Genomic DNA, 11,974 nt, shown 5'->3' with positions numbered 1-11,974 from the left:
ATTCCCACCAGAAGGGGAGAGTTTGCTTGGCACAAAGTGCCTCGCCTGGACAGATGTGCTCAGTCTCTCACTGGAGGCAGAGCTGACAGTCTAAAGGGAGCCTCAAGCATTTGGTAATGGTGGCAGAACTAGGAGGACAACACCATCCATGAGTCCTGGCCCCTCACACCCCTGACCCCAGGATCTCTGTGCCCTCCAGCACCCCAGGCTGGGCTTGAGCTGAGCCTAGGTGCCATCTTACAGAATTTGAATAATTCAGGACCCAGTAACCTGAGCTGTCAGTTTCAATTGCTCTGTTCCCATGGGCACAGGTGTCCTAACCCTGTAATTAAGCTAATGAAAAGGGTAAAGGGGAGGAAACTGCAGCCCCATGCCTCAGAGGGCTCAGGGTTGATGGAGTCCCTGCCCTGTCCTGCTGAGAATGTGCCAGGCTCATCCGGAGTCCAGGTAAGGGAAACAGAGAAAGGAAGTTAGGGGGCTGAAATAGAAGGAGAAAGGAAGAATGAGTGGAAGGAGGAAGAGCAAAGTCAAAAAGGCAGAGACCAAAAAAGAGTTATAGAGGAAAGACAAAAGGAAGTGGAGACAGAGATGCTGAGAGGTAAAGGGGGTGGGGGACAGAGACAAGGACAGGGCAGAGGACGGAAGGGGTAAGGACTAGCGGAGGAGGAAGAGCAGATGCCAAGATCCAAGGGCAGGTACAAATGGGAAGGTCAGAGAACTAGAAGGGCCATGGGGCTCCCCAGAGGGTAGCTGGACCCAGCAGAGATCTCAGTCTTTCTTCTGACTTGCAGGTATTGTCCACACCATCCCTGCCAGGAGGGCCTGATGCTGCCCTCAGGGGGGCCAGGAGGCTCACACCCAGAGCCCTGCCCCATCTCTTGCTGTGGCAGGGCCATGGGACCCCGGAGCCACCACCTCAGCCTCGGCTTCTCTGTCTCCAGCCTGGGCTTTCTCCTCCTGCTCTCACTACTTCCAGGTGTGAAGCCCAGTAAACCAGCCCTGCCTCTCTTGGCACCGCTGCTGTTGCCTTCCTCCCCAAATCCCTCTCCACATCCTGTTTCTCTTTACTGCTGTGTGGGGAACAACTGCTCTAGCTGGGTATCATAGAGGACACAGTTGCTAAAGGGGCAGGGGAAGACCTGCCTGGCTGGGGTGGGAGCAGTGATATAAAAGCCTCAAGGATGGGGCCAGATCATGATTGGCCTTGAATGCCAGGCTGAATTTAGACTGTATTAGCAGGCAATATGAAGAGCCATTGAACAGGGTTTTTTTTTTTTTAATTTTTAATATTTATTTACTTTTGAGAGAAAGACAGAGAAAGAGAGATAGAGGCGGGAGCATGGGAGGGGCAGAGAAAGGGAGACACAGAATCCGAAGCAGGCTCCAGGCTCTGAGCTGTCAGCACAGAGCCCGATGCAGGGTTCGAACCCACAGATCATGAGATCACCTGAGCTGAAGTCGGATGCTTAACCGACTGAGCCACCCAGGCACCCTGACCGTTGAACAGTTTAAAGCAGCTACTGGCCTGGTCAGACTTGAGTGCTTAAAAGCCTGATCTCAGAAATGTGGAGGCTGGTTAGAGAGACTGAACTTGTAGCAGGGGCAGTGAGAAGTCCTCTCAAGCTTCAGAGGTGACTAGACATTCAAAGGATGCCCAGTAGTATGGCTGATGGGACTCAGGTACTGGTTGGATTGCAGGCAGAGGGGGCAGAAAGGAGGGATAATTCCCAGATTTCTGGCTGAGATCACTGGGAGATCAGTGCTGTTGCTGAGATGGGGAACACAGAATAAGGAACAGGTTTCAGAGCATGGGGGGAGGAGATGAGTTCAGACTTAGAGGTGCCAATAGGACATTTGGGAGTGAATTGTTGTATTTATGGGTCTGAAGCTCAGGAGAAAAATCTGGGATGAAAAAAAAAAAAAAAAGACCAAGGACAGGATTCTGGGAAACAATACTTGCTTGAAAAAGAGGCTGAAGACAATGTGGTATGTCACAAAAGTCTAGAGAAGAGAGGATTTGCAGAAGGAGAGACGGCCCATAGCATCAGAAACTTTGAAGAAATCCACAGAAGTGCAGCTGGATATGTGGAGACAGGTTTGAGAAACTGGAGGGGGCAGAGTAATGGGGTTCACAACACCTGGGTGAGAGACAAGACTCTTGTTGCCTCTTTGGGCCCCCGTAGCATTTTCAGTAGGGCAAGCAGAATCCGGGTCTTTAGGAAGGGAAAGGGTGGAAAAGAAACCAGTCAGCCTTGCTCCAGAAGATAGTACCAATTCAGTCTTCAGCCTTCACCTCACTTACTCCTAAAGGCAGTCCAGGGAGGAACTAGAACCACAGCTAGATGGACAGAGCAGACATCAGGAGGGCCAGTCAGATGACCAGGAGATAGCATAGCAGGTGAAAGGCTCCACCCTTGTGGAGATGGAGGGTGTGAGCAGAGGGCCCCTGGACAAGGGTCTCAGATGGACAACCCTTTTTCCTGGTCCCCCAGAGTGCTTGGGAGCTGAGGGCAGGCTGGCTCACAAGCTGTTCCGTGACCTCTTCGCCAACTACACAAGTGCCCTGAGACCTGTGGCAGACACAGACCAGGCTCTGAACGTGACCCTGGAGGTGACATTGTCCCAGATCATTGATATGGTGTGTTGTGGTGGTAGTACACCCGTGGAGCATGCCTGTGGCAGTGTCAAGGAATGGGGGTGGGGGGAGAGTGAGAGAATGGAATTATTCTCCAAACAATTCTTATGTGTAAACATTAATATTAACAGTAATAACAGCTACTAACTGTTGGATACTAACTTCTGGGTGCCCACAGTGTGCCTACCACTTTGCACACTTGGATTCCTGCCTAGCAGAGATTATCACCCATGTAACTTCTGAGGAAACTGAGACCTAAAGGAGAGAGGAAAACTGCCAAGGTCACATAGCAAGGTCAGGCATGGGTAGTAACTGGTCTGTGAGTCAGCTGGTTTTGTGGGTACCGTCCAGAGCTCTGTAGGTGAGTGTACACACAGGGGAGGGTGTGCATATATGTGTGTCCACATCTGTGCCCACTCCCTGGCCCCCACTAGGATGAGCGCAACCAGGTGCTGACCCTGTACCTGTGGATTCGACAAGAGTGGACAGATGCCTACCTACGATGGGACCCTGATGCCTATGGTGGCCTGGATGCTATCCGCATCCCCAGCAGTCTCGTGTGGCGGCCAGACATCGTACTCTATAACAAGTACTGCCTGCCTGGGACCCTCCCTCCCCTCCTCATCCCCTCCCTACTGTTGCCCTTGGCTCTAGGTTTGCATGGATTCCCCATCGCCACAACCTAACTTGGTTGCTATGCCCCCTGGAAGCCTTTCCCCCAGGACCCTTCAAAGCTGCCAGCCCCTCCATGACACCCCCCATTTAGACTCCCCCAAGCCAAACCAGGCTGAATGTCTCCTGGGAACCCACTGTGTGCTCTAGGGCCAGTTCTGTATCTCTCACAGAGAGGGTTCTGGGGTACAAGTGCCTCTTGATGGCATACTCCACCCTCCAGGCCCGCTCCAGGAGTCCCCTATGACCTACCTACGGACTTCCTCTAGGGCCTAACCCTCTGGGGCATTCCTTTATGCCACCTAAACCAGTTGTGTTTCCCAGACAACATATGGCTCTGCATATTTTCCCCAGGGGCCCCTCTAGGAGATTTGCAGATAACACGTTGCAGCCAGGTGCCAACTTTTGCAGATGTGTTTTCACTCTGCCTAGATCTGTGTCTCCTCCTTTTAGGGCCTGCAAGATGCCACCCCTTCTAAGCCTCCAAAGGCATACAGAGCCCTCTCTCGCGCCCCCTCCAACCCCCCCTCCCCGGGCGCCCCCTGGTAACCACAGGGCCCCAGGGATCATAGAGCTCCTACTGGGGTCAGCCTCTGCGCAGCCTCCTCAGGGAGCCCGACCCTGCCCGCCCACAGGGCTGACGCACAGCCACCGGCCTCGGCCAGCACCAACGTGGTTCTGCGGCACGACGGCGAGGTACGCTGGGACGCGCCGGCCATCACGCGCAGCTCATGCCGCGTGGACGTGTCGGCCTTCCCGTTCGACGCGCAGCGCTGCGGCCTGACGTTCGGCTCGTGGACGCACGGCGGGCACCAGCTGGACGTGCGGCCGCGCGGCACCGCCGCCAGCCTGGCCGACTTCGTGGAGAACGTGGAGTGGCGCGTGCTGGGCATGCCGGCGCGGCGGCGCGTGCTCACCTACGGCTGCTGCTCCGAGCCCTACCCGGACGTGACCTTCACGCTGCTGCTGCGCCGCCGCGCCGCCGCCTACGTGTGCAACCTGCTGCTGCCCTGCGTGCTCATCTCGCTGCTCGCGCCGCTCGCCTTCCACCTGCCAGCCGACTCGGGCGAGAAGGTGTCGCTCGGCGTCACTGTGCTGCTGGCGCTCACCGTCTTCCAGCTGCTCCTGGCTGAGAGCATGCCGCCGGCCGAGAGCGTGCCGCTCATCGGTGAGCCACGAGGGGGCGGGTCGGGGGTGGGGAGGGGGCGCGCAGAGAGCCGTCCCCTCCACGAGACTGGCCCCCGCCCATGCCCAGCCTAGCAGTGCGGGCCACAGTTCAGTGCGGGAGTTTGGGGGGTGGGGGTCATTACGGGAGCATGCCTCATTCTGAGATTGAGGGGAGAGGAGTTAGGCCCCTTCCAGGAGGACATCCCTCCCCTCACCCTTCGTAACAGGCTCTCCTAAGCACTTGACTCAGGGAGGCATTAATTAACTCAGGGAGGCATCACCACAGACCTGTGAGGTAAGTTCTGTTGTTATCCCAGTTGTACCAAAAGAATCAATAATATGCCCCAGATTGTGGTTCTACATTTGAGAACATGGCTTTCATGGATTGTGGGAGGAGTGCAGCGTCCAATAGTGAGGAGAACTACGGAGCAGGTGGCTTGTGAGAACTCACTTGTTGGAATAGGGAATGAGGAGACCTTGGCTCTTATTTCCTTCCTGGCTCCATCCATTGGGACTGGAGGGTCCTGAGAGCCTCATGGTGGGTGAGCTGGTGCCTATTTGTGTTGAGGTGGTGGGCAAACTCAGGCACCCTGAGTTCTTGTTTTGGGCCCCAGCTCACTCTCTCTTGCAGGGAAGTACTACATGGCCACCATGACCATGGTCACATTCTCCACAGCGCTCACCATCCTTATCATGAACCTGCATTACTGTGGTCCTAGTGCCCGACCAGTGCCAGCCTGGGCTCGGGCCCTCCTGCTGGGACGCCTGGCACGGGGCTTGTGTGTGCGGGAACGAGGGGAGCCCTGTGGGCAGTCTAGACCACCTGAGACACCTCCCAGTCCCCAGCCTCCTGACGAAGGGGTTCACCCTCCAGCAGTTTCTTGCCGTGAGCCACGGTGTCTGTGCCGTCAGGAAGCCTTGTTGCGCCACGTAGCTACCATTGTTAACACCTTCCACAGCCACCGGGTTGCCCAGCGCCGCCATGAAGACTGGAAGCGGCTGGCCCGTGTGATGGATCGCTTCTTCCTGGGCATCTTCTTCTCCATGGCCCTGGTCATGAGCCTCCTGGTGCTGGTGCAGGCCCTGTGAGTCCCAGGGGTCTGGTGCAGCCACAGCACCTCCAGACAGGGATGGAAAGGCCAGGTGGATGTTGGCTCTCAGAAGGGCCACCCAGTCTCTCCCTGCTGTGCCTCAGAGCCTGGGACACCCTTTCTTCATTATCAGCACTGCTGATTTCACAACCCACAGGGATCACTTGCCTACCTACCCTAACCACAGAGGGAAATCCAGAGCTTGCCACTCCCCGAATCCCTGCAGAAGAGGAACTCTAAGGGTCAAGATCAAAATGCAGTCCTGGAAGAACAGAATTGGACTTTGATGCTGAGTGTTAGAGCTGTTGGTGGCAAGAGTGCGAGTTATATGAGACACAGAACTACCATGTTTCTCTGTCTTCTCTTCCTTCCTCAGTGGCTATTGTTTTACGGACTTGGTCATGCCGGTCCCTGCCTAGGACTCAGAGAAAAGGATTCAGGATTCTAGTTTCCGGAGCAGGAGACCACAACCAGGATTTTGGCCTCAAAGCCCCAACTCCTAATAAAATGAGTGCGTGCCTGGCACCTCTTTACTGTCCTGTCTTAACCCTTGGGGGCTGTGGTAATGGAAGTTGGGGATCCAGGTTTGTCTCTTTAGGGGCAGGAGCCTTAGGACGCATAGATCAGAGCAAAAATTATGTCTTTGCTGACAAGAATTCAAGTGAGCATTCAGTTGAGACCCTGGCAGAGAGCCTGATGCTGTCTGTGCTAGGTCTCGTGCTCTCTACCCTCTGGAGCTAGAGACAGTCCACACCATTCCCACATACTGACAGAGAGCTTGAAAATGTCCAGAGCTGGCAGTGCAGAGATGAGCCATTCACAAGATATTTGTTCCTTTTTGACTTACATGTTTTCTAGCACTATCTCTGTGCTTTAGACCCAGTCCCTGCCCTCAGGAAGCTCACAGTCTGACACAGGAGGCAAACATGAACACAGGGTGTAGAGAAGCACCTAGGGACCTGTGGGAGCAGAGGGGCAGGGCCCCTAGCCCAGCCAGGTGGGAGAGGTCAGAGAAGGCTTCTTGGGAGAGCGAATAGGAGCCTTCCAGGTGTGCATGTGAGGCATTTGAGTAACACCAGCAAGTACCCTGGCCAAGTGATTTTCTCCCCATTCCCCACCCCCCAAACTAGTTTAGTCTTTAACCTCCAAGTGAGTTGTTGCCTGTTCTGGAGACCCCCACCTCTATTCAGTGTCTCATTCTTAGAACCTTGGCTAAAGTTCGGTCCCTAGATTCCTTTATTTCTCCATCAACAGGCCTGGCAGCTACCAGTGTCCCAGAGTTCCCTGCAGATGGAGTTACCTTGGATCCTGGCTGCCCTTAAAGCACACACGTGGCTAACATCCCCATGTTGGGTAGAGGCAGCAGGCAGGGCTGTTCAGTGTTGGACGGATGATAAGGAGGCCTGGACTCTATGGAAAGGTTCCCCCGACAAGGAGCCAGAGCAGCAGTAGGAGAGACCAGACTGCAGAAAGGGGGCTTTGACCCATGGCTGCAGGAAAAACAGGCAGAGAGAGAGGTTTCAGGGTAAATGAGGTGCATAAACAAGATGAAGAGGAGTGAGCAGAGTGAGCTGGAAACACAGACACACAAAGTGCAATGGGGCCAGAGGTGCAGAGCATGGATTCAGGGAGGAGGGTAGGCAGATGAAAGAGCCCCAGTTCCCCTTCCAGAGGTGACTAGGTTGGTCTATGCCCCTGCCTCCTTCTGAGACAAATGAGGTGTTGCAGAGTGGGATGAACAAGGGGAAGAGATATGAGTGGGCTCTACTGATGCTCATCTTTGCCCCTTTGCCCAACTCCTGATAGAAGTACTGATGGACCAGAGGGGATCCTTAGCTTGTTTGGTTCTTGAAATGACATTACCAGAACTCAACTGGTTGGAGCCCAGAGATCTGGCTTCTGACCCTGGCTTGCCACTGACTCCTTCTGTCTCTGGGTCTCCTTTACTATATAATGAGGGTAATACTCCCTGTTCTTCCTCCTTCCAATGGTTTATTGTACAGTAAGAATAAAATAAGATGGTGTCCAGGGAGAAGTGGGGACCAGGTAGTGTGGTGGCTCAGAGTTTGGCTCTAGAGCTGGTCTCTCTGGACCCCACCCCTTACTGGTTGATTCACTTCTCTGGGACTTAGTTCCCTCATCTGTAGAACGAGGGCGATGATAGTACCTACCCACTGGGTCATGGTGAGGATTCATGGCATGGTGTGCCTGGAGCATGGAGTAGGACTGTGTAGTAGAGAATGGTGGGAACAAAGTGGATGCTAGGGCCCCTTCCTTCCCACAGTTCACAGAGCCCTGGCGGAGGGAGGAGGGACCCGACAGGGAGGAGTGGCTAGAGTTTCTGTCCTTGGAAGGGCCTATTCCAGTTGGTTCCCCTGGAAAAGCCCATTCCCACCTAGAGAAGTGGTGGCTTAGGCAGGCCCTGGCACAGCAAGTATTCAAGGGAAGAAAAGAGTCACAACTGAAAGGGACCTGGGGATCTTCTAGTCTAATATGCATTATTATACAGATAGGAAAACTGAGGCCCAGAGAGAGACTGATTGGTCACAGAGAGAGTTAGGGTAGAGCCCAGATGAGATCAGGTGTCCAGCACCCAAGATCTGACCTCAACCTTGGAAGGTGGTCTACAGGAGCCCTGAGGGCGATAATAGAGACAGTGGGTTCTGCAGCTGAAGGAGAAGGACCAGAGAGGACTGTGGGAGTGGGCCCTTCCCTTCATCCCCTCAGTGCACCCTGGATCTCTCTGAGACATGATCAGTGACCTCCTGTGAAGGAGAGGGGGCCCGTACGGTGGGGGGGGGGGGGGGGGGGGGGGGCGGGGCACGTATATCAGCTTGTATGATCTCTGCCCCATACTCACATCTGTGTCCTCTAAGAGAGGTTAGCAACCTCCACAGGTATCTACTTAAGAGTTGTATTAATTAAAAGAGGGTTGTTTTCCTTCCAAGAGTGACATGCATTCAGGAGAGGAGTTCAACCCCAGGGCACCCTGCTTATCCTTGAGCTGAGGCCCACATAGGCTTGCAGCTCTTACCTGAGTTATGCAGACGGCAGGGCCCAGACTTGCACTGCTTGTCTGTAGGGAAGAAACAGTAAATAATCAAAGGCTCAATAGCTCTCAGGATAGGAAAGAACCCCAAAACCCTGTGGTCCATTACCAACTTGTTCGAGGAGAAGCTGATACATTTTCCCCTAACTCTGCTTCCTTATGGACCTCCCTTGCCTACGTTTGACTTGACCATGAGCAACAGAGCCAGAAGGGAGCCAGCTCTCAAAGCCAGGGTCTATTATGGGTACTCCTCCTGCTTCCTTGGCCTGTAACTTTGCCTCACCTCTCCCTCTCCCATGCCTTGTCCCAGCCAAGGAGACACTAGTTTATGTACTTTGCATGTCTTTCTCACCTTCCATTAACTCATGCACACTCATGGTGCTGTCCAAAGTGGGAATGGCAGCCACACTGAACCTTCTCCCATCTTAGAGGTGGTCCACAGTTCCAGCCAACGACCTGCTTCTAATTATGCAAATTTGGCCTCACAGCCCCTGGGCATCATTCAGCCAGGACCAGCAACCCCTAGCCCCTTCAGAGATAAAGAACCTGGGCCTGTCCTCATGATTCTGTCTCTGGCCACTCCTGGGGGATAGACAGGAAGAGTATCTAAGACTTGCAACAGCCTGAGCTGGAACTTTGGGGCACAGGCCCCAACGGCTGTCTCACCACCCACCTGCACCCCCGCCTAGCACACATGACAGCACAGGATCTCCATTCAGCCGAATACATGTGCTCCTCTTGGAGGCTGATGTTGGCTCTTAATCAGACCTGGCATCAGTGGTCTGGGTGTCAGTGCTGTGGCCAGAAATTAACTGCCATCCAGCTTCCAGTTGGGAGAAAAGCCTGACCAGTTCTGTTTGGCCCTCAAATGTCCACAGACACCTGTCTTGGTCAGAAAACCCTTCTCGGCCTCCCAGCAGGCAAGTGGCCAGCTCTGGCTTAAACACCTCCAGGGACAAGAGTCCTATTACCTCAGAAGGTTAGATGCAAGGGGGTAGAGGGGCAGAGGGACACGACTGGGTCCCCCTCATTGTTCATTTATTTGTAATATTTGTGTCTGTATCCCCTGAAAACAGAAGGGGAAGCCCATCTTCTGCATAGGTGCTGTCTAGTGCGTGCCCTACTCACCTTTAATGTACTCACAGTTGTACATGCTGCGCTTGCCCAGGGCCCGGAGGTAAATGCGGGTGGGGCCCTGGGCTGGTCTGCTGGCATTGATTACCTGGAAGGTCTCAAAGGGGGGGATCAGCACTTCATCCTCCCCGGGGAAGAAGGAGTAGCCCTTGATAGGTGCCCCAAGGCAGGTCCAGATGCCAAAGAAGGTGTCCTCCCCAAACTGCTGGGCTGCAGCATTCTGCAGGGAGGCAGAAGCAAATCCCCCCAGCCTTACGGTGGCCCCAGGTGCCGCTGGCCGGAAACGCAGGCCGTGTACGCCTCGGAACACCTGGCGGCACTGGGGTGAACGCTGGCCCCTTCCCAGTAGCTGCAGGGCCTCGGTCAGCAGGAAATGGAGTGTCTTGAAGGAGAAGTGGTGGAGGTAGGAGGCTCGCGAGCGGCCCGCCTCGCGTACGGCTGCATTGAACTGCTTGTGCAAAGGGCTGTTGGCTGTGTAGGCGAGGAGGGCCACCCCGTGCTCATCGCGGAAGCCAGGAGGTGGCGGGGGCAGGCGGGTAGGGCTGGGGCTCCACTCTGGTCCCCAGGCCTGGCGCTCTTGCCACTGGCTGCTTGCCAGTGCCCAGCCATCAGCATACACTTTGTTGGCCTGGAACTCTGTTTGGTTGAGATCCGGGAGAGCAGCTGTCATGGCTGCTGCACAGCCAGCATACTGGTCATCAAAGGAGGCTGGGGCCATGTCCAGGGGCATTTCTTGAGAGAAGAGGTCTCGTTGAGTGATGGGATGGCTCTGGGCCTGAAGAAGAGGGAGCAGTAAGGAGCGAGAGGATGAGCCTCAGGAGAATGGGAGCCTGTCATCAAATTTCTCCACTTAGATGATGACGCTGAGAGCCCCAAACACGCCTGGAGGGGAAGGGGATTGGGAACGACCAGCTGCACACTCTCAGAGAGCAGGGTGAGGGGCTGTCCCCTCAGGCTGGGCCAGCCCCAGTGGAAGCATCAGTTGTTCTCTCCTCCCATGGCTCCTCCTCCCATGGCTCCTCCTCCCATGGCTCCTCCTCCCAGAGTTCAGAGGAAGCCAACAACTCAGCTCCCTGCTGGCGAGGGGACAGTGGAGGATGACCATACCTGAAGTGCTTCCATGAGGCCCATAGACACAAGCAGCAGAGACACCATGGCAGGAGGCTGCATGTTGGAGGTAGCCCTGGATAAATTACTTTCTCTCTTTGAGTCTCAGCTTCTTCATCTAGAAAATGGCAATGTTAATATGTAGTTTCATAAACATTGATTGACACCTAGTCTGTGCCACTCTCAGTGCTTGGCACATAGAAAGGAAGGCTCAGGAGAGAGAGAGGATCCTTCTTGCTGGAATATGGGAACATGGGAGACTTCCTGGAGGAGGTGTTACCTGAACAGGGTCTTTTGGATAAATAGGAGAATAAGGCTTCAATCGGTGGAGACTGGGTTAGGAAGATTGGCATTTGGGGTGAGAAAGGAGTCCAGGGTAGCAGAAATGAGAAGAGCAAAGGTATTGAATATAAAAAGTGAAAGACATTTTGTCCAGCACGGCAGAACTTGCAGTGTGGGAATGTTGGAAAGACTGGGGCCGTTCATGAAAGGTCCTGACTGCCACAGCAAGAGGTCTAGGCTTCACCCCATGGAGGATGTGAGGCTGGAACAGGGCAGATCCAGGACTGGCCACCTGGTGGGTCACGGCAGGGCTCAAGGTATGAGATCCACCCGTCCTCCTCTCCTGCAGTCCTGGTACAAACTGAGCCCTCCTCCCATAAGTCCTCAATTGCTTCCAGGCCCAGGACAGATGTAGACTGCCAGGTGGTAAACGAGAGGGGCTGGGAGATGCAGAGAGGATGGGACGGGGAGTGAGGCCCCAAGAAGGCGGAGTCCCAGCTTGGGGTCAGGATTGGAACAGACAGTTTTTAAATCAGTGCTGCTGCTGCTGTTTTTTTTCTGTTTCATTACAAAGTAATGTATGCTTGTAGTGGGGGAAAGAAAGTATGAATGGATCACAGAATCCAAGTCCCAGTCTTTATCTCTCCCTCCGTGTCCTCTCTCACTCTTACCTGTGCTTGCTGTTACCATGACACTAGTGTCCTTTAGGACCTATTTCTGTGTATGTGCAAGTAATTTAATATTTAAATATGCATACACACCTAGTTTTCTATACACAGGCTGCTTTTGGTTTTTATTGTTTGTTTTTTCAAAAAGAAAAAGTAACATGCCTTTTCA

General features: G+C 54.2%; 2 protein-coding genes across 2 annotated transcripts; one reads left to right on the top strand and one right to left on the bottom strand.

The window, feature by feature from the left end:
• Nucleotides 1-894: 894 nt before the first annotated feature.
• Nucleotides 895-5,563, top strand: CHRNA10 (cholinergic receptor nicotinic alpha 10 subunit). Its single transcript, XM_039252053.1, has 5 exons — nucleotides 895-976; nucleotides 2,493-2,638; nucleotides 3,070-3,224; nucleotides 3,943-4,475; nucleotides 5,106-5,563. Exons 1-5 carry the CDS (start codon nucleotides 895-897, stop codon nucleotides 5,561-5,563), a joined length of 1,374 nt encoding a protein of 457 aa, XP_039107984.1.
• Nucleotides 5,564-6,975: 1,412 nt separating this feature from the next.
• Nucleotides 6,976-10,942, bottom strand: ART1 (ADP-ribosyltransferase 1). Its single transcript, XM_039251978.1, has 4 exons — nucleotides 10,856-10,942; nucleotides 9,743-10,523; nucleotides 8,600-8,641; nucleotides 6,976-7,055 (listed from the first exon to the last, which is right to left on the bottom strand). Exons 1-4 carry the CDS (start codon nucleotides 10,916-10,918, stop codon nucleotides 6,976-6,978), a joined length of 966 nt encoding a protein of 321 aa, XP_039107909.1. The 5' UTR covers nucleotides 10,919-10,942.
• Between the last annotated feature and the right edge of the window lie 1,032 nt (nucleotides 10,943-11,974).

This window comes from Hyaena hyaena, unplaced genomic scaffold (genome assembly GCF_003009895.1).
Source record: "Hyaena hyaena isolate Hyena2069 unplaced genomic scaffold, ASM300989v1 scaffold_406, whole genome shotgun sequence".
Lineage (NCBI taxonomy): Eukaryota > Metazoa > Chordata > Mammalia > Carnivora > Hyaenidae > Hyaena > Hyaena hyaena.
The sequence above is the reverse complement of the archived record's forward strand: the minus strand, read 5'-3'. Positions and strand labels throughout refer to the sequence as shown.

Excerpts from the sequence above, each read along its gene's own strand:
- CHRNA10 (XM_039252053.1), top strand. The coding sequence starts at position 895 with ATGGGACCCCGGAGCCACCACCTCAGCCTCGGCTTCTCTGTCTCCAGC. Across the intron at positions 977-2,492 it reads CCTGCTCTCACTACTTCCAG|AGTGCTTGGGAGCTGAGGGC; the intron begins GTGTGAAGCCCA and ends CTGGTCCCCCAG. Across the intron at positions 2,639-3,069 it reads TGTCCCAGATCATTGATATG|GATGAGCGCAACCAGGTGCT; the intron begins GTGTGTTGTGGT and ends GGCCCCCACTAG.
- ART1 (XM_039251978.1), bottom strand. The coding sequence starts at position 10,918 with ATGCAGCCTCCTGCCATGGTGTCTCTGCTGCTTGTGTCTATGGGCCTC. Across the intron at positions 10,524-10,855 it reads GCCTCATGGAAGCACTTCAG|GCCCAGAGCCATCCCATCAC; the intron begins GTATGGTCATCC and ends CCTCTTCTTCAG. Across the intron at positions 8,642-9,742 it reads CAACTGTGAGTACATTAAAG|ACAAGCAGTGCAAGTCTGGG; the intron begins GTGAGTAGGGCA and ends TCTTCCCTACAG.